The sequence below is a fragment of the Vicia villosa genome, unplaced genomic scaffold (genome assembly GCF_029867415.1).
Source record: "Vicia villosa cultivar HV-30 ecotype Madison, WI unplaced genomic scaffold, Vvil1.0 ctg.001135F_1_1, whole genome shotgun sequence".
In the NCBI taxonomy this organism is placed as follows: Eukaryota; Viridiplantae; Streptophyta; class Magnoliopsida; order Fabales; family Fabaceae; genus Vicia; species Vicia villosa.
In genome coordinates, this window is record NW_026705499.1 from 474610 (window position 1) to 495464 (window position 20855).

At 34.0% G+C, this 20855-nt stretch overlaps 3 protein-coding genes across 3 annotated transcripts; 1 reads left to right on the plus strand and 2 right to left on the minus strand.

Moving 5' to 3' along the window:
- Positions 1-6174: 6174 nt before the first annotated feature.
- Positions 6175-8589, minus strand: LOC131633549 (pentatricopeptide repeat-containing protein At2g29760, chloroplastic-like). The gene has a single exon (XM_058904246.1). The coding sequence runs from the start codon at positions 8528-8530 to the stop codon at positions 6659-6661; it is 1872 nt and encodes a 623-aa protein (XP_058760229.1). The 5' UTR covers positions 8531-8589; the 3' UTR covers positions 6175-6658.
- A 1633-nt stretch (positions 8590-10222) lies between these two features.
- Positions 10223-11272, plus strand: LOC131633562 (uncharacterized). Its single transcript, XM_058904263.1, has one exon. It carries the CDS (start codon positions 10223-10225, stop codon positions 11270-11272), a length of 1050 nt encoding a protein of 349 aa, XP_058760246.1.
- A 5576-nt stretch (positions 11273-16848) lies between these two features.
- Positions 16849-19209, minus strand: LOC131633547 (CASP-like protein ARALYDRAFT_485429). The gene is made up of 3 exons (XM_058904244.1): positions 18856-19209; positions 17335-17467; positions 16849-17241 (listed from the first exon to the last, which is right to left on the minus strand). The coding sequence occupies exons 1-3, from the start codon at positions 18987-18989 to the stop codon at positions 17047-17049; spliced, it is 462 nt and encodes a 153-aa protein (XP_058760227.1). The 5' UTR covers positions 18990-19209; the 3' UTR covers positions 16849-17046.
- Between the last annotated feature and the right edge of the window lie 1646 nt (positions 19210-20855).

The window sequence follows — 20855 nt, forward strand, 5'->3', positions numbered from 1 at the left end:
TGAAAAGATTTTGAGTTCGGGGGGTAATTATGCAAAGGGAAGGTGTAAGGCACCCTTTGCATCCATGGTTATCCATGGGCTCTTAATTGCTTAGCTCACTTTGTTTGTTTGTTTGAAATGTTTGAAAATGAGGTGTGAAAAGTAAAAACTTTGAAGAAGAACTTTAGCTTGTAAATAAGCGTAGTCTTTTGAAGAGTATTTGAAAATTAGTGGAAAAAGAGTTTGAATTTGAATTTGAAATAGAGCAAGCAATTAATAGCAACTACCCTAAGTTTAAAAACGTTCTTTTATCTTTTCGAGGCGAAAGGATCTATCCATACCATAAAGGGTAGGAAGTCTTTCAATTGGATGTGTAGGGGTCATCGAGTAATCGTTCGCCATAAGACTGTCCCGTGCCATAAAAAGGGCAGGTAGTCTAAGGGAAGGATATAATAGTCATTAATCTTTTTAGGCATCATGCGAGGATACCTTAGCAATTGGGACAATTATCACATTTTACCGAGGCAACATCGAGGGACAACATTGATGATAATGAACTGAGGGCAACATTTGTTTTGCTTTAGGTATCCTCGGAATCGAGGGACTTTTGACTATTTAGTACACTTAAAGGCAACAAGGCAACAAAGGCAACCAGAGGGATTACCCTAAAGGTGTGTGGGTACAACAATCACGTGGTTAACTTCGATTACATTTATCTTATATAATAATATAACATCACAGTTTAAGTGCCTTCAAGGCCAATCAATTCAAACCAGGAACAGTTTAAGTGCCTTCAAGGCCAATCAATACAAACCAGGAACAAATACATAATAATATGGGGAAGGGGACAATGAAACCAGCGGATCCCTTAAGGGGGTTTGACATAAGTAATAATAAAGACAAAGAGGGTTCTAGGATTACCAACATTCGTAGCTTTGGCAACTCGAAAAACCTTTAGCTTCGATTGATGAAGGTTGATGGGCAGAGGTTCGCCTTGAAGCATGAAGCATTGACCCTGACCATTGAAGAATTGAACAGAAAATAAATAGCGGTTAGTGTATTGACTATTTGAGCCAAACCTTATTTTGGGCAAAAAGGCAAAAAATAACAAAATAAAATAATATTTAAATAAAAAAGGAACACAAAACTTAGCTTTTGATTGGTGGGGCGCGTAGGCGGAGAATTTTTAATTAATCCTGACAATTTGGGCATAAAGAAAAAGGATGTTAGCGCATTAACTGATCTAAACCCTAGAGGGTTTACAAACCCTGAAAGGTTTGTTAAGAAAACTTATGGTGACCCACAAGGTTTGTGAATGCTAAAATATGGTTAGTAAATAACACCTACCAACATCAACATCAGTGATTAGTTGTCATGCTAAAAAGAAATAATAAAAATCAGGGTTTTAAACATCAAAATATTAAATATTACTCTAAAATAATCATTAAAAAAAATCTATTATAAAACAATTATTTTTATGTTTATAAAAAAATAAATCTTCAAATTACATAAAATAAATAGTTATATAACCTTATTATAATAAAGGGTTTTTCAAAAGAAGTAAATTAAAAGGGAAAAAAAATAAAAGTAAAATAAATAATATGGTAAACAAAAAACAAAAAAAAAAAAAAGGAAGAAGGGACTTAGTTGGAATTGGGATTCTGTGTGGTAACAGCCTGCGTGTCCATGGTGTACACTCATTCCTGGGACGTTGGATCTACTCTTGATGAAGATCTGATTGTCCACACTGAAGGTGTATCGTGGATGTGTGGGGGCTGTATGTATTGGATCCATATTCAGTGGAATGTACAAAAATAAATTTGTGTTTCCTGGGGCTCGAACCCAGCACCTGATAGTATATCTTTTTCACCCCAGCCAGTGATGCTGCACGTTTTAGTTGATAAAAATCACATGCCAAATAAATATATATTATGTATAAACGAACTTCAATGAAAGAGTCAGAGTGGGTCCCTGGTTTCGCGAATCAACCAATCATGGAGGAGGATGGACTTTGACCGTCCAATCGAGTGAGGAGAGAGGGTTGAAGTTTTGACGGCCCACTCACGTCTGCCCACGCGTTGCCCGTGGGTCCCTCTTACTGGTCTTCTTCTTCCTCAACTAACAAACCCAGATTTGCTACGAATCACCCATTGATTCGCTACGAGTTCATCATGCCATCTTTGTAGCTAAATACAAAACCTGCAAAAAACACCAAAACGAAAGAAACAAATCGCCCAGATCAAGTAATCAGACCCTTGCGAACTCGAAGGAAGCGTTAGTTTAGCCTGAATCCAACCGGACCCATGAAAACGAAAGCGATTCTTTCATGAGCCCTAACCATGGCACTTTGTGATTTACACGTTAACATCTGCACAAGACGGATCAGACCTGTTCTAAACATCATCATGAACTGATATGCACAATTAGATTCCATTTAAACAACCTGAATCGTAGAATAGAAATTCTCAAAGAATGCACAAATATGGAACGTTCAATATGCAGGATGCAAACGTCATGAACGCTTAGTTATCGAGTAAACTTACCATAACTTACCCCAGGAAGAAGAATATGATGCTATTCGATCGTGAAAGAGGCTGTAGTTGCTAATACGAGTTTCACACCTTTTTTGAGATTTTTGCAAGTGTCGTGTGTGAATAAGAAAACTTCGTTTAAGGACTTTAGCTTGTAAATAAGCGTAGCCTTGTTTTGAAAGTGTTTGAAAAATGAGTGGGAAAAGTATTTTTGATTTGATTTTGTGTGTGGAAAATAACATGGGCAAATTTTGGGGTATGACAGTATGTTGATAAATGGAAATCTGACTACTATTTTGTCCTTTTGGAATGCATTGAGAGCTAAAAAATTGAGATGCCCAAGACGGTAGTGCCACATCCACTCTTATCGACTTGCCGCTGTAGCTAGACACCTATGCTCCTTAACCTTCAACTCAATCTTGAAAGTTCTGTCGGCAACCATAGGAGCTTTAAGGACCAAAACCTCATTTGCATCCATAACGTACAACGTCTTGTCTTCCATGAGAATCTTGTAACCCTTATCGAGCAATTGACCAATACTTATAATGTTCCATTTGATTCCTAGAAAGTACAACACATATTTGATCAAGGAATGTCCACCATCCCTTTTCATGATCAAAACATCACCGATCTCATCGGGCGCTAGAGTGGTGTCATCCACGAATTTCACTTTGTTCTCTGTGGCTTGATTGATTTTGAAAAACCAATCCTTTCTCCCCGTCATATGTGTAGAACAACCTGAATCAAAATACCATTCCTCGCTACACTGGACTCCTTCTCTCAGAGTCACCATAATGATTTCCTCTGCATACATTTTTGTAGCATTCCCGGAACTACTGCTGCTACTGTCCCGCATCATAGTGCTATTGTATTCACCTTTTGTGATCATGACCAAGAGTGTATTCTCTTCGTCAACCTCTTATCTTGCAATCTTGGCTTCATCTCCTTGAGATTCCACCTTGTTCGCGTTGTAATCTCTTACAAAATGATCAAACTTTTAACAATTATAGCATTGTGCCTTGCTCTTGTCATACTTTCCTCTTTTCCCTCTAAAGTTGCATTGACCATCATTTTTTCTACAACTTCTCTCACCCTTTTTACAGGTCGAATTCTTCAACTTTTGAGACTCTTTTCCACCAAAATTCAAAAAATTCCCTTTACTCCAAATGGGCCATTTTCCTTTCGAATTTTTGTTCTTCTCATTGAATCGAGCTTGAAAGAGATCTTTGTCTTTGCCTTGTTGTTATTTCTCTCCTCCATCCTTTGCGCGTGAGCCTCAAGAGAGCTTGGAAGTTCATATTTTCTCAACGTCACAAGATCCTTCAATTCTTCAATCACCACTAAAATGTTGTCAAATCTTGCCGTCAAAGAACGCAAGATCTTCGACACAACAATCTACTTAGAAACAGTTTCTCCAAATGACTTGATTTGGTTTACCAATTGTGTAATTCTTGTCACGTAATCGTTGGTCGTCACCTTTTCCTTCATTTGAATCGATTCAAATTGATGTTTGTGAGTTTGTAACCTCACCACCTTTGCCTTATCAGCCCCTGCATATGCCTTTTCCAATATTTTCCACGCTTGCTTTGACGACTCGCAATCACCAACTTTCTCAAAGTTGTCACCATCCACACATTGATGAATAAAAAACAACGACTTTTAATCTTTCTTCTTTTCTTCCTTATGTGTTGCTCGTTGTGCATCTGTTGCACCTTAGACAAGGGGATTCACCCCATTCTTGATCACTTCAAGAACATCTTGGTATCCAAACAACACCTTCGTTTGCTTGCACCATTTGTCGTAATTCTTCACATTAAGGGTTAGTAGATTTGTAGGGACTCTATCGTTGGAGACATAATTCATGTTGCACACTTGGTGTTTGTGGATCAAAATCAGGCTCTTGATGCCAAATGTTGGAACATTCAATCATCATATTGATAAACAATTTATGGTTTAAATATGTGGAGAAAGAGATAGTGAGAGAGAAGATAATTAGAGAGAGATAACTGAGGGTGAGAATATAATTTTGCATTAATAATGATGAGGATGCCTCCAAGGAATTTATACAAACATTACAAAGTGATTGGGATACAAAACACACAATTCAAAAACCAGAAAAAGCAAAAAGTCAGACCTATAATCGGTTAGCACAAACATGTAACCGGTTACAACTGTTACAAATCTGAAAAAAAATACCATCAAGTGTAACCAGTTACGAAGAATGCATAATCGATTGCACCAACTCCAAAAGTGTTTTTTCTACTGCTTAGAGGTGATTTTCACCTGCATGTTACCACTCATTACACATATATGTTAATCGGTTACAGCACTTGAACTAGTGTTTGTGTTTTTCACTCAACATACCAACCTATGTATTTCATGATTTATGTGTCACACATTTCATAGTTTTTTAGTTTTAAGAACTACTCCCTCTGTCTCAAATTATAAGACGCTTTGGACAAAAAATTTGTCCCAAATTATAAGTCATTGTACAATTCTAATGCAACATTAATACAATTATTTTTCTAATATACTCCCTCCGGTCTAAAATATAAGCAAAAAAAAAAAATATTCTATGGTCTTGAATATAAGCAAAAAAATCAATATTTATTACATTCAATGTCACTATTCCAAATATACCCCTATAATTTTTTACCTATTAAATGTTTGCAACAATTTCCAAAGAAAAAATAGGGGTAGAATTAGAAAGAGAGTGAGAATTAAATGCATTGAGACATTCTCCTTAAAGGGCGAGTTTTTTTTGCAAATTTTCTTATATTTGAGACCGGAGGGAGTACCCTCTATAATTTATTACTCTTCATTTTCATACTCTTTTAATTTTGCTTTTCAATGTAATTATTGGAGAACATTTTTATATAGTAATACATCGGTTCATTTTTCTATAAAATAATAATTGTATTTTTTAATTTGTGTGAAATGTCTAAAATATCTTATAATTTTAAGACAGATGTAGTTACTACTGAGTAGAGATCCACTCCATTTCCTAAAAAGAAATGGAGGGTCAATTACTATAGTTTTATGTGTATATTACACGTATTTCTAAGACATGTGACACACATTTATTATTTATTTAACTTTATGCACCTAAAACTATAGTAATGGACCTCTATTTATTTTTAGGAAATGGACTGGATCTCTACTGTTACTAATTGCTCTGCAAATTTGAGACGAGGTAGTTACTAATTGCTTTGCAAATTTGAGATATCAAACAAGTTGATCCATACAATTGTTTTTTATTATTACAGTAACTAATGTAATGGTTGACTGATTATTATAGATTGTATTTGCTGTGGCGGCAAAACGGTACTTATGATACCGTCCAATTGACCACTAATATCTCCTGTATTTTGAGTAGTCAAAACTTAGGCGCAAACCTTGCTGGCAAAATGTGTTAAGAATGAAGGAAGTTTCATGCCTATTGACGTGCTCAACTTTATGATCAATATTGATTCGATGAGAAACAAAAATCTTATGATAATGTCACACGACACGAATATCTAACAGTTTGACATAACAAAAATGTTTTAAGTCTATATACATAACATGTTATCATGCTCATGTGTTATTGCCGGTTGGCAGAGTTTGATTTCTGCTGTACTTCCATTCGTGTGCTTCCTAGTCCTATTAATTTAGCCAACAAAGTGCAATATTATTATGTAATACTCAATTATTGTGGAGTTCCCTTTCACAAGAAGCATGAATATTTTGGCCTTTGAATTTTCTTTATATGAATGTTGGAGGCTTAAAGCATGGACACTGGACACATGCTGATTGAAATAATCATTAGTTTGTTGAGTAAATTATACAAAAATAGCATACACAATGCCTTGAATGTAGGGGGCCTTTAGCTCCTTCATAAGAAAGTTCTATTTAAGTTAATTATATGAAACTATATAATATTCTTGTACAATCCATTGAATGTTTTTCTGAAAAGGACGATCCAATGAATGTGATCGTGTTAATTAAGTAATGTTAAACTTTAGCGAAGGACTTGTAATTGAAGACTTAGAAAAACATTGAAGTAAAAATGATAATACTATTTTATGAATCCGTGCCTTTCCATCCATCAAACTTGTGCTGAATTAATTATAAGAGTGGTATATTTTCTCTACACTACATCCAAAACTTTAAATGGATTCCCCACATGTCTTTTCAATGAAGCTAATTGCCCTGCACTTTTTAATCCCATTTTCATCTAATATTTTCCTAATATTCTTCATGTCATCCCATCTTTGAGATTCTGAATACATGTTTGACAGAAGCACATAAAGCCCGGAATCGTATCGTCCTAACTCCAACAACTGCTTCATGATTTGCTTACCAATTGCTAGATTCCCATAGGTTCTACAAGCACCAAGTAAAGCACTCCAAACAACAAAATCTGGTTTAATAGGCATCTTCTGTATCAACGAAATTGCTTCTCCTAAGAATCCACGTCGCCCTAAAAGATCGACCATGCATGCGTAGTGTTCAACATCGGGAAAAATCCCGAAAGTCGAATTCATCATGTCAAAATAATGTTTCCCCATGTCCACAAGACCACTATGACTACAAGCAGAAAGCAACCCTGTAAATGTAATCTCATCGGGACAAACTCCACTTGCCCGCATCTTCTCAAACATCTCGATGGCTTCTTTTCCAAAACCGTGAAGAGCAAGTGCCCCAATAACAACGTTCCACGACACCACATTCTTCTCAGGCATCCCAAAGAAAATGTCCATGGCAGTCTGAAGAGCACCACATTTTGCATACATGTCTATTATAGCGTTGCAAAGCGTCACACTAAGTGTAATGTTATTATCACAAATGTAGTTGTGGGCCTGTTGCCCCAATGCTAGATCACCCATGTGACTGCAGCATGAAAGAATGGCAACAAGGGTAGCATCATTAGGCAACACACCTGAACCACACATCCTGTAGAAAAGTTCAACGGCTTCGGCATAAAGTCCTTCTTGAACATGACACCAAATTATCGAATTCCAAGAAACCACATTCTTCACAGGCACCTGGTTAAAAAATCTCAAAGCACAATCGATAAGCCCATGATTAGCATAAGCATTAATCATACATGTCCAAGAAACTACATCCTTATCAAGCATTTGATCGAATACACTTTCAGCATATTTCAAACACCCACACTTCGCATACATATCTACAAGTGCATTGGTGACAACCGAGTCAGTTTTAATTCCGGAAACGACGATATAATGATGCACAAATCTTCCCAAATCCAAGTTACCGTGTTTTGACGAAACAGAAAGCAAGCCAACCAAGGTGAACACATCAGGCTCCAATCCAACTTGTTGCATTTCTCGAAACAACAAAACGACTTCTTTAGATAAACCCATTTTAGAATACCCAGCAATCATCGAATTCCATGAAACCAATGACCTTTCCGAAATATCATCAAACACTTTCCTTGCACTCAGTATCAAACCACAAGCAACATAAACAGTCAAGATTGAATTTTGAACACAAACATGAGACCCCATTCCAAGCTTAACAGACTGAGCATGAACACAAACACCAACCCAGTAAGAGGCTTTTGCAGCACAAGCTTTGAGAACAAAAGGGATAGTGAACTGGTTCGGTAAAAGACCAGCCCCCACCATTCGACGGTAGAGCAACAGAGACATAGTTGGGTCATTGGAATTAGAATAACCCTTTATCAAATGGTTAAACATGAATTTATTTGGTTGAGGAATTTGATCAAACAGGTGGTGTGCGTAACGGAGATCTCCAAATTGGACACTGGAGGAGACTAGTTTGCCTAATGTGAGGACTTGGGTGGTGAGTCCATGGAGGATGATTTGTGTATGGACAAGTTTGAGTTGCTTTAGGGAGAAACATTGGTCTATGAGACAGTGAAGAGTTTGATGAGTTGGGGACTTTAACTCTTGTAAAATGGTTGAGCTGATTTGTGTTTGTGTGTGTATGGCAGCAACAGAAAACAAGCAGGAAATAGCTCTTGCGGGCTTCAGTTTCAGAGCGGAGGACATCAAAAAACACCCCGATTTCTCATGTAGTGCAGGGTGAATATAGTTAATGCTTCCATCTCTTCAACAATATACCTATTATTTTTTCTTGTTTTTCCTGTCCTTAATTTTAAAAGCCAAATTTTTAAAATCTATTTTAATTTTTTAGTTTTTAAAATTCATAAATATAAAATAGTTTCCAAAAATAATTGTGTAAAACTAAATTGCCAAATAAATTTTATTATTTTTAAAATTTGAAAATTAAATATAATTAAAAAAATTAAATCAAACAAATCATTAACCTTCCATCACCTTAGCCTTAATATTTACAAGTTAAAAGAAGAACAAATGTATTTAACATCATTCAAAATCAAAGTGGAGCTTGAATAGATACAATTTCTGTTTTATATGAGAGTTGATTGGAGTTTATTTTAATCATGATAATAAATCGTGATTAAAAGATGCACATCTCTCACATATATAGGGTGACAATTGTACCCATATTCAATGTGTAAGTGTAAAAAATACTCAATAAATAGGATAAAAATTTATAAAATTGACACAAACAGATAAGTATTCACTAAAATAAACATGTGGGAGTGCAGATACATGTATCTTAATACTTATCCCGCCCATACATGTATATTTATATAATTTAATTTATATCTGTTATAAACATTTATACTAGTGGATGTCCATCCCTCTTCTTATTCTTCATCTTCCTATTCCACTTTAATGTACTTAATTTTCTACCTTCCTTGGGTCCTATAAATAAGACTCATGTTACAATGTAAAGTTCACCTTTGAGAAGAATATAATACAATGTTGCTTGTTCTCTTCTCTTCCTATCTTTTGATCTCTATATAGTTCCATTTAGTTTATAATACGTTATCAGCACGACGCTCTCAGGTATGATTTGGAGGAGATTATTTTTTTATGATATTCAGTAATTTTATAATCATATTAGGACATTTAACATTTTGTAATTTTATTGTTCGATAATTTTATTGTAATTTTATGGTTAAGATTATGTAATTTTATTGTAATTTTATTTGTCATAGAATTGATGTATGTTTAAGAATATTATAAAAAAAAAATCTTAGGTAGCAACTCAACTTTTTGTAAGATGGGTTGATGTTGTTGAGGTTGTGGATAACACATGTGGTTTTACAATGATTCCAATTTTGATGGATAGTGCACAAATAAATTTAATTGTGTCAAAGGATTAAAAGGTGGATTTGGCTTAAAGCATGAAAGAATTATTTTTGTTTATTCGATGTAATTGAATTAGAGAAAGAAGAAATAACTTTTTGCATCCCAGAAGGATATATGGTTTTAATTTTAACGCATCCCAGAAGGATGGTTATAATTTTTAGATCATTGTTTGTAACAAAAGCAGAGCATCCCTGAAGGATAGCGAAATAACATTGTATAGTTCATGAAGAACTCATAATGCTTTATTTTTATTTATTTATCTATTTATTTATTTTGTATATGTAAGATGTATTATGTCACTAAATTGATATATTTTTTTTATAAAAAAAAAACAAATAATTTTAAGACTAATGTGACAATCTAGTTTACTATTGTGTTATTTCTAAATATTAGAATTTACAAAAGTATTATTTTAAATATTAATATTTAATATTTCCTTTATCATAATTATCTCATTATAATATTTTTATTTCTTTTATTTTTATGATAGAACTACTAAGTATGTCAAATCTTACAAAATTGGATTTTGGGGCTCTTGATATTTCGGGAAAGAACTATTTGACATGGGCCCTAGACGCCCAAATTCATTTAAGCGCAGAAGGTCACGGTGATACTATTAAAGAAGGAAATAAATCATCTGATCAACAAAAGGCAAAAGCCATGATATTCCTCCGTCGTCACCTTCACGAGGATCTTAAAAATGAGTATCTTACCGTAACTGACCCACATGTCTTGTGGAAAAATTTGAAAGATAGATATGATCATCAAAAAACGGTTATCCTACCAAAAGCTCGATATGAATGGATGCATTTACGTTTGCAGGATTTTAAAAGTGTAAGTGATTATAATTCTGCAATGTTTAGAATAACTTCTAAGTTATTATTATGTGGAGAAAAAGTAACTGATGAAGATATGCTAGAAAAAACATTTTCCACTTTTCATGCATCCAATGTGCTCCTGCAGCAGCAGTATCGAGAAAAGGGGTTTATTAAATATTCTGACCTAATATCTTGTCTTCTTGTGGCTGAGCAAAATAATGAACTATTGATGAAAAATCACGAGGCCCGTCCCACTGGTACAACTCCATTCCCAGAAGTGAATGTGGCAAGGCACGACCACTATAGGAAAAATCGTGGTCGCGGTCGTGCATATGCACGTGGTCGTGGTCGTGGTCGTAATTATGCTCATGGTCTTGGTTTTGATCGTGGTCGCAATGGGAATCATAAAAACACATATTTCCACCCGAAGTGGAAAAATGTTGAAAAGAATGAAAAAGAGGGTCAGAGTAGCAAAACAAATGAAAATATTTGCTATCGTTGTGGAGGAAAAGGTCATTGGAGTCGCACTTGTCGTACTCCAAAACACCTTGTTGATCTTTATCAAAAATCACTGAAAAATAAAAAGGAAAAGATCGAGACTCACTTTGCTAATGAAGATGATGATCCAGATTATGGTAATATGGATGTTACCCATTTAGATATTGGTGACTTCTTTGCTGATCCAGATGGAAAAATTGATCACCTTATTGGAGATGGAAGCGTCAAGAAATAAAATTTGTGGAAATTTTCTTTTTATGTTTTATGGATGTTTTGAATTTTATTTTCTAATAATAATAAAGTGTGTTTTCTACTTGTTTGTTTACATAATTTACTATTTAAATAATTTGTGTTTTTAATGTGCGCTTATAACTTATTGTTAAAAAAAATTATTATTGTTCTTAGAATGCATATGGACGCTAGCTCCAGTAATGAAGATATGTGCCTTGCTGACAGTGCAACAACTCACACAATTCTCAAGCATAAAAGATATTTCTCTAATTTAGTGAATCGAAAAACTGATGTCAGTACTATTTCTGGCACCTCAAAAATAATTGAAGGCTCCGGAAGAGCCCATATGTTGTTACGTGGTGGAACAATATTGCACATTGATAATGCATTATATTCCCCCAGGTCCCATAGAAATTTATTAAGTTTCAAAGATATCCGCCTAAATGGATACCATATTGAAACAGGAGATGATGGAGGGATTGAACATCTGTATATTACAAAACACAATTCAGACACAAAATGTGTAATGGAAAAGTTATCGGTTTTATCCTCTGGCCTGTACTACACTTATATTAGTACAACTGAAGCACATGCAACTGTAAACCAGAAGTTTACAAATAATGATAAATTTCTAATTTGGCATGACCGGTTGGTCCATCCCGGTTATATAATGATGCGAAAAATAATTGAAAATTCATGCGGTCATCAATTAATGAGTAGGGAAATTATTCCATCGAATAAGTTCTCATGCAGCTCTTGCTCACAGGGGAAGTTGATAATTCGGCCATCACCAACAAAAATTGGAAATGAATCTATCAGCTTTTTAGAGCGTATACATGGTGATATTTGTGGGCCAATACACCCATCATGTGGACCATTTAGATATTTTATGGTTTTAATTGATGCATCAACTAGATGGTCACATGTTTGTTTGTTGTCAACTCGTAACCAGGCGTTTGCGAGATTGCTAGCTCAACTGATTCGAATAAGAGCTCATTTTCCCGATTATCCTGTCAAGAAAATTCGTCTTGATAATGCTGCAGAATTTTCATCTCAAGCATTTAATGAGTATTGTATGTCTATTGGGATTGACATTGAACACCCAGTAGCACATGTTCATACACAAAATGGACTTGCAGAATCATTTATTAAACGAATAAAATTAATTGCAAGACCACTGATTATGAGATGCAAGCTCCCAGTTTCTGCTTGGGGACATGCAATTTTGCATGCTGCAACATTAATTCGCATCAGGCCAACGAGTTACCACACCTTTTCCCCTTTACAATTAGTTTTTGGTAAAGAACCTAATATTTCCCATCTAAGAATTTTTGGATGTGCAGTGTATGTTCCAATTTCTCTACCACATCGCAATAAGATGGGTCCTCAAAGGAGGATGGGAATATATGTTGGATATGAATCTCCGTCTATTATAAAGTACCTTGAACCAACAACAGGAGATTTATTCACTGCTCGTTTTGCTGATTGTCATTTTGATGAATCAAATTTTCCAGCATTAGGGGGAGAGAATAAGAAGCTGGAAAAAGATATCAGTTGGAATGAATTATCATTATCTCATCTTGATCCTCGAACAAAACAATGTGAACTAGAAGTTCAAAAGATAATTCACCTGCAAAACTTAGCAAATCAATTGCCAAATGCGTTCACTGATCCAAAAGGTGTGACTAAATCATATATACCAGCTGCAAATGCTCCAATAAAAATTGATATCCCTGTTGGACAATCTAATGAGTCTCAACCACGCCTGAAGCGTGGTAGACCAATCGGTTCCAAAGATAAAAATCCTCGAACAAGAAAGGGAGCTAAGAATAAAGATGGCCCAAGTGAGGATATAGGAAATCTAAAAGAATCGTCAAACATAATAGACATTTCATCTCTAGAAGAGATTGATCAGGTACCTGAAACTCATGAAAATAAAGAGATCTCGATAAATTATGTCCAAAATGGAATACAATGGAACCGAAACGAAGTCGACATTGATGATGTTTTTGCATACAATATAGCGCTAAATGAGATAAATGGAAAAGAGGATGAGGAACCAACGTCTATCAAAATTTGTAGACAAAGTGAGGACTGGCCAAAATGGAAGGATGCAATTGAAGCAGAATTAAACTCACTCTACAAAAGACAAGTTTTTGGACCTGTAGTCCGAACACCTGAAGGTGTGAAGCCAGTTGGATACAGATGGGTTTTCGTACGAAAACGAAATGAAAAAGGTGAAATTGTGAGATACAAAGCTCGAATTGTCGCTCAAGGATTTTCCCAAAGACCTGGAATTGATTTTGATGAAACATATTCACCTGTAATGGATGCAAGCACTTTTCGATATCTAATAAGCCTAGTAGCACATGAAGGGCTTAATTTGCACATGATGGATGTTGTAACAGCTTATCTGTATGGTTCACTTGATAGTGAAATTTACATGAAACTCCCTGAAGGGTTCAATGTACCAGATGCACACAACTCTGAATCTCGAGAACGATACTCCATAAGATTGAAAAAGTCTCTTTATGGGCTGAAACAGTCTGGACGAATGTGGTATAATCGCCTCAGTGAATATTTGCTTAGAGAAGGATATACAAATAACTCCATTTGTCCTTGTATTTTCATAAAAAGACCAGGAAAGGAATTCGCAATAATAGCTGTCTATGTGGATGACATAAATATTATTGGAACTCCTGAAGAGCTCCCAAAAGCTATGAGTTGTTTAAAGAAAGAGTTTGAGATGAAGGACCTAGGAAAGACAAAATTATGTCTAGGTTTGCAAATTGAACATTTGGACAAAGGAATATTTGTACATCAAGAAGGCTATATAGAAAAAGTGTTAAAACGCTTCTATATGGACAAAAGTCATCCGTTGTCTACTCCAATGGTTGTTAGATCATTAGATGTGGAGAAACATCCTTTCAGACCTCGAGAAAAGGATGAAGAATTGCTTGGTCCTGAAGTACCATATCTCAGTGCAATTGGAGCACTAATGTACCTTGCGAACTATACACGTCCTGATATATCATTTGCTGTAAATCTATTAGCAAGATACAGTTCTTCACCTACACGAAGACATTGGAACGGAGTCAAACATATACTTCGTTACCTTAGAGGTACAATAGACATGGGTTTGTTTTATACAAAAGTATCCCAATTCGAATTAACAGGTTATGCAGATGCAGGTTACTTGTCAGATCCTCATAATGGTAGATCACAAACTGGTTATTTGTTTACATGTGGAGGTACAGCTATTTCCTGGAGATCGGTGAAACAAACCATAGCAGCAACATCATCTAATCATGCAGAACTTTTAGCATTACATGAGGCAAGTCGAGAATGCGTTTGGCTGAGATCCTTAATTCAGCACATCCAAAATACTTGTGGTTTATCTTTTGAAAAATTAAATACAACGATCATATATGAAGATAATACCGCATGCATCGCTCAATTGAAAGATGGTTACATTAAAGGAGACCGGACAAAACACATTTCCCCAAAGTTCTTCTTTACTCATGATCTCCAAAAGAATGGTGATATAAGCATCCAACAAATTTGTTCATGTGATAACCTTGCAGACCTTTTCACAAAGTCACTCCCAAGCAGAATTTTTAATCAACTGGTACACAAGATTGGTCTTCATCGAAGAAATGACTGTTCAACTGAGGGGGAGAAATGAAAGGATATTGTACTCTTTTTCCTTCACTAGATTTTTTTTCCCACTGGGTTTTTTCTAGTAAGGTTTTAACGAGGCATATCCTCAATGGACATCCAAGGGGGAGTGTTATAAACATTTATACTAGTGGATGTCCATCCCTCTTCTTATTCTTCATCTTCCTATTCCACTTTAATGTACTTAATTTTCTACCTTCCTTGGGTCCTATAAATAAGACTCATGTTACAATGTAAAGTTCACCTTTGAGAAGAATATAATACAATGTTGCTTGTTCTCTTCTCTTCCTATCTTTTGATCTCTATATAGTTCCATTTAGTTTATAATAATATCACTATATAAAAAATTGTATGCCTATCTTTTAAAAAAAAATAGCACAATTAAACTATTACACATTAAATATGAATAAGGATATAAAGGCTAAAGGCTAATGCCCACATAGATATTGAGCTCGAGTATCAGGTTTTTTTCCAAAGTGCAATATGGGGATGATAGTATAGTACTTTACTCAAATCATACATATTGTCATCCCTAAGAACAAGTGTGTGGACGAGTTTGCAAGCTTAAGAGTAAGACTTAGTCGAGAAATTCAACTTCTTAAAGTGCACCTTCAAGAGCTGATATTTTTATTCTTATCAATTTTTAGAGATGTATTTCCGAGCGTACCGTTTTTCCACAAAAATAAGTGAAAATAGGTGTGCAAAAACAATTTGAGGTGAATTCGGAGATGCATCTTCGAAAATACTCTATAATATCATAAATACAAATGTCAAAATAGCTAAAAATGCACTCAGGTATGTTTTTGGAGATGAATATCCGAATTAATTTTTTTACAAAAATAAAATGACTACTTAACTTACAAATGGTTAGATGATTGAATGTGCGTGCGGAGATACATCTTTGAAAATATCTTAGAGTGTGTTTGGATGAGGTAATTAGAAATTTTAAAGCAATTCAAATGATTCAATTCAAATCCATTCATTTTTAAATTATTTTGTTTGAATCGAGTATTAAGATAATTCATTGTTAGATTTTATGTGTCATTTTTTATAAAATTTAAATTTTTTGGACCAAATTAAAAAATGAAAAAGTAGGGACTAATTTGCAATTTTAAAAATTTGAAGGACCAAATTATAAAATTTAAATATTATTAAGGACCAATTTGCAATTTTTTAAAATTTTTGGAGTCAATTTTATAATTTTGGAAAATATGAGGACCAATTTATAAAATTTGAAGAAATAATAATAAAAAATACATTCTATAGAACATGAGAGAAATTTCAAATTCTTTGGTTTTTGGTGTCATTTTAAAATGATTAAATTTAATTTAGATGAAATATTCCATAAATTTCCTTCATTTTAACAATTTTTCATTTTTGTATCCAAACAATAGATTTTGGTCAAATCATTTTAAATTCCCTCAAAAAATTACTTTCCCTCATTTAAATGCTCAATCCAAACACACTCTTAGACAATTTTAAATTTTCGCAGGGGTGAACCACACTCCAAAGATGGAAAAAGAAATCCTCTTATTCCTTCTTGCTATTCAGTAGGATTATTGGCTTGTAAGCTTTAATTTTTTTGGGCTTAGGGCTTATAACATACTAAAAAATCTTGAAGTCATTCATGTATTACGGTGTTTGACAACAATTTTGTCTAAATGATATTCCAATTTTTTATTACAAATAAAAGCAAGACTGTGTGTGAAAAGAAAATGATACTTGTAAGAAAGTCATGTCCAGCTACCTTATTTAAGCTATGCATATTGCTATTGATTCAATAGTTAAATAACATGTAGGATAAGATGTCAACTAGTTTTACTAGATATATTCAAGAAAAACTCTATTTTATTATGTCGGTTCATACTAGTAACTGTATTAAAATATATGTGACAATCATCATTTCATCATAGCACTTGATTGATATTATATTGAGTTCTTATAATGTGAAGAGCTAATACATTTTTTACTATTGTACCAAAATTCTATTCACAAGAACACCAAAAATATATGCTCAAGAGGAAATGACTTTGTCATTTGCACCCTTTTCATTCATGTACATGTATGTTGTATCAACAATAAGCAAGATAATAAATATTCTTACAGAGAAGGTAAAATCCAAAAATTAAAAAGACATGATGCTGATGAAAGAAACCAAGACAAAAATGCCATAGCCGCAGACAATTGATATCTACCACATAACTTTTCAGGGCAATGTGATCTACCAGCTTCATGCAGAAGATCTGTCACACTTGCTGCAGAACATGCTGCAGCTAATGAAAGATATGACATAACCTGGAAAATAGAAATTATATCATTCATTAGTAAACCATATGCAACAATGAGGCCTAACTAACTTGGTTTTATTAATGATAAAAGTGTAGGTACCATGTCTCCAAAAACGATTATCATTATGAGCCTTCGTTGAATCGGCAAACATTGTATGAAGACGGAGTAAGCATCTACCAAGAATAATGTTATGCTCCAGGGAATTGCCAAACCCATTACTGTTACCAAGAATCTGTTGAATAGCATGTATAAAGAAAAATTAAGTTATAATTCATAAGCCTAAGTCTTTTTTATCCTCCTTCAACAGATTTTAAACTATGCATTTTCTATACTGACACATAATGGTCATGTCAGAATAAGATTATTCTGGCTATGCAGGAAAATATCAAAACCTTGAAATTCATTCCTTTGCCATTGTAACAATAACTCCATTTTGAGATTGAAGTGAAAAATCTAAATTAAACAGGGTGGCACTGTGATTTTGTTGAATATTGAAAGTGTATATTTTGCAAAATCACGTGATTTTGTGAAACCTGCCGCAAATCCAAACATGTCAGACAAGTATTAGTCATAGTTATTGAAAGGCTAAATATGGTGGCTCAAGAAAAAATCTCTGTTCTGTTTTTTTGCTTAATCCTACTATTATTACAAAATGTCCCCCAACTTTCTAGAGCTTTTAAGCGAGCAATCCAGATGGTGTTTGAATTAACCTTTTCATTTGAGTGATGACTCAATAAACACTTACAATACAGCAAGTTTATGTATAGATTGTTTCTTCCATAGAAGAGAAAATGAGAGCTAAACTCTACACAGTACAAACTTTCTGTATAAATAGAGCAAGCAAATACTTGTACAAATAAGGTGAAAAAAAGGCATAAACTATTTTTATAGGTTAACATACTTGTACAAAGTTCTTATGTCAGAACACTAGCAGAGTGATAATTAGCAGCACTCATTTTCTGATAGAATGGAGACAAAAAACTGAATTGAATACAAGATACATAAAGTGCATACTTAGATTGTCAGCTGAGTTTGGTGAAATCACATTGACACCGTGATTTTGTTGTGTAGCTTTTGCAAAACACAAATTTTTTAACAAACTCATTGATAGTCAAAACATGCATTAAGCTAGCTTATATAAAGGTAGAAGAACCCAAATAACTTACTAACATATACAATTACCAGAATCTAACAATTCAATATTAGGAGCATGACTAAGGTAAACTACTAGGCATGATACAAAATTTATCATGATTAAATATAATTTCAGACTAACTTATAAAGGGCAAGGCCTCCAAAAACTTAAGCGGCGGCCCGGGCGTAAATCCCTAGGCAAGGAGAGAGACTCTTCATCATGTGGCCCAATGAAAATTGAATAAAACTTAGCTATAAACAAATTGGGCCACCACCCCCAAATTCTAGCTCCACACTCTGATTCCCACATACTTGTAATGTACAAGTCCTAGATTGATTTGATTTATGGTACAACATTAAACTAGCACAATCAATCATGTAGTACTATGCAAAATCAATCCATCTATCTGAGTTGAGAATTCATGAATTAGTGATCCTGATAGCAAGTAAAACAAATGAATAGAATCGAGAAAAGAGAGAGCATACGAGAAAGAAGTGAAGGAGTAAAAACCAACGTCCAAGCACATGAAGCAAAGAGAAGCAGAAGAGAAAACGGTTTGACCCAAACGAAGAGACAAGCTAGCGCTGGTTCCAAACGCTCCCGGAACTTCCTCCATCATAGCGTAGTATAGCCTAGCATAGCATGGGATGGGATATTCCTTTTTTATCCTCTTTTATATCATGTCAAACATGATCGGTTTTGTTCTAGTAAGAACGTACATGGATGAAAATGAAGGAGTGAGAGGAAATAATAATGGGCAAAAAGGGAATAAAAAATGGATATAAAGAAACTTAAGAAAGAATGGAAAGTGAAAGGTGAATGGGAAAGTGGATGATGGAAATATAAATGTGATAGAGACATACAATGAATATTTAATTGTTGCTTTGAGTTGGAGGGAGTGTTGTTCTTGTACACAAAATATGTTCCGTCGGTGCGATGCCTCACTACACGGTTTTTATTCGGATTCACGGGCCTTAATCATTCAACCCGTTCTCCTCTCCAATTACATATTTCAGTTTCACCATTACATTTTTCTTTATATTATTGATTTATTTTTACCATTGTAAAATAATAAGTTAAACATAGTATAGATATTTTTAATAAAGAAAATGTATTGATAATCTAATCAGAAGTTAATTCATGTGTCATATATTATCAAAAAAAAAAAAAAAAAAAATTCATGTGTCATAATTAATGATAAAAAAATTGCATTGACTAATCTATCTGCCTATGCATTTTTTTCTATAAAAATGTGAGATATCTTGAATCTAAAGAAGCCTATTGTGTAAAGTATACTTCCATTTCATTAAAAAATGTTTGGGGTAATATTCAAATTAGAAAATGCATGAATGACCAACATCGAGTCAGTTTCAAGGCAAAGATTTATCAATTTCTCCTTGTTAGCATATACTACAGCAAGCATGATTCCACTCCAATTCAACTTTAAAAGAGGTGCAAACTCCAATCTTAGTTGAGAAAGCTCTCAAGAATGTTCCTAAATTATTTCTAAATATGCTACCACAAGTTGATATTTCAGGATTTATTCTTGAAGCTCCATCCATGTTACACTTAATTCAATTATGATAGAAAAACACAAATTAACTTGTATGATTCTAAGTGTTAGAGGAGGTCGACATTTGATGTTCATGTCAAACAATCACTCCATCCAATTCTAAAAAAGTAAAGTGTATCTGCATCTAAGAAATAAATGGTACGCAGTTTTCACATCATGATTGCAGAGAGAGTACCTCGAAACCATATGCACTCCCCTTCGAATCAGGTTGTCTTTTGTTGTAAACATTATGCATTAGTACCCAAGTCACAAATGATTTAGCTGGTGGTATGTAGGGATGTTAAATGAATTTTTTCCAAGAAGACTCAATGCGATATCTTAGGCATCTTTAAAAGATAGATCATCATTTGCATATCATGTCCAAATGAATTTATCAATAATAGTATTATCAAATGACAAGTTAATCTTTAAAATGTCTTTAACAATTTGAGGAGACAAAATGGATAAATCATTAGGAATGTTCTAATTGATGTCTTAGATAGTTAAATTGGCCTTAGGGGTTTGCATAAATTAAATATTCATTGGTAATACTAGGTGTAAATATTTAATTTTTGCATCTTAACCAATTATCAGTCCATAAAATTTTCTTTCCATTACCAGCTTGCCATCTACTATGTTCCTCCAGAAAGGAAAATGAATTATGAATGCCAGATCATATTGAAGAAGAAATATGATGCATGATTAGTTTTTGTGCTTATAGTATCTACTAATAAGCATAGAAGACCATTGATTATGGATAGCCAATAACTTCCAACAAAGAGATAGATAATTAGATTTATTTACTGTCTTACTATCTTTCAGACCAAGACCATTTTTAGACAAAGATGAACAAATAACTTTTCAAAATGTAGTAATCATCTTTCTACTTTCTATCCTACCTATCCACAGAAACTTTCTAATGAAAGAACCTAG

Coding starts and splice junctions, on each gene's coding strand:
- LOC131633549 (XM_058904246.1), bottom strand. CDS start 8,530: ATGTCCTCCGCTCTGAAACTGAAGCCCGCAAGAGCTATTTCCTGCTTG.
- LOC131633562 (XM_058904263.1), top strand. CDS start 10,223: ATGTCAAATCTTACAAAATTGGATTTTGGGGCTCTTGATATTTCGGGA.
- LOC131633547 (XM_058904244.1), bottom strand. CDS start 18,989: ATGATGGAGGAAGTTCCGGGAGCGTTTGGAACCAGCGCTAGCTTGTCT. Junction 17,468..18,855: donor TACTCCTTCACTTCTTTCTC/GTATGCTCTCTC, acceptor GCTATTCAACAG/ATTCTTGGTAACAGTAATGG. Junction 17,242..17,334: donor TAATCGTTTTTGGAGACATG/GTACCTACACTT, acceptor TCTATTTTCCAG/GTTATGTCATATCTTTCATT.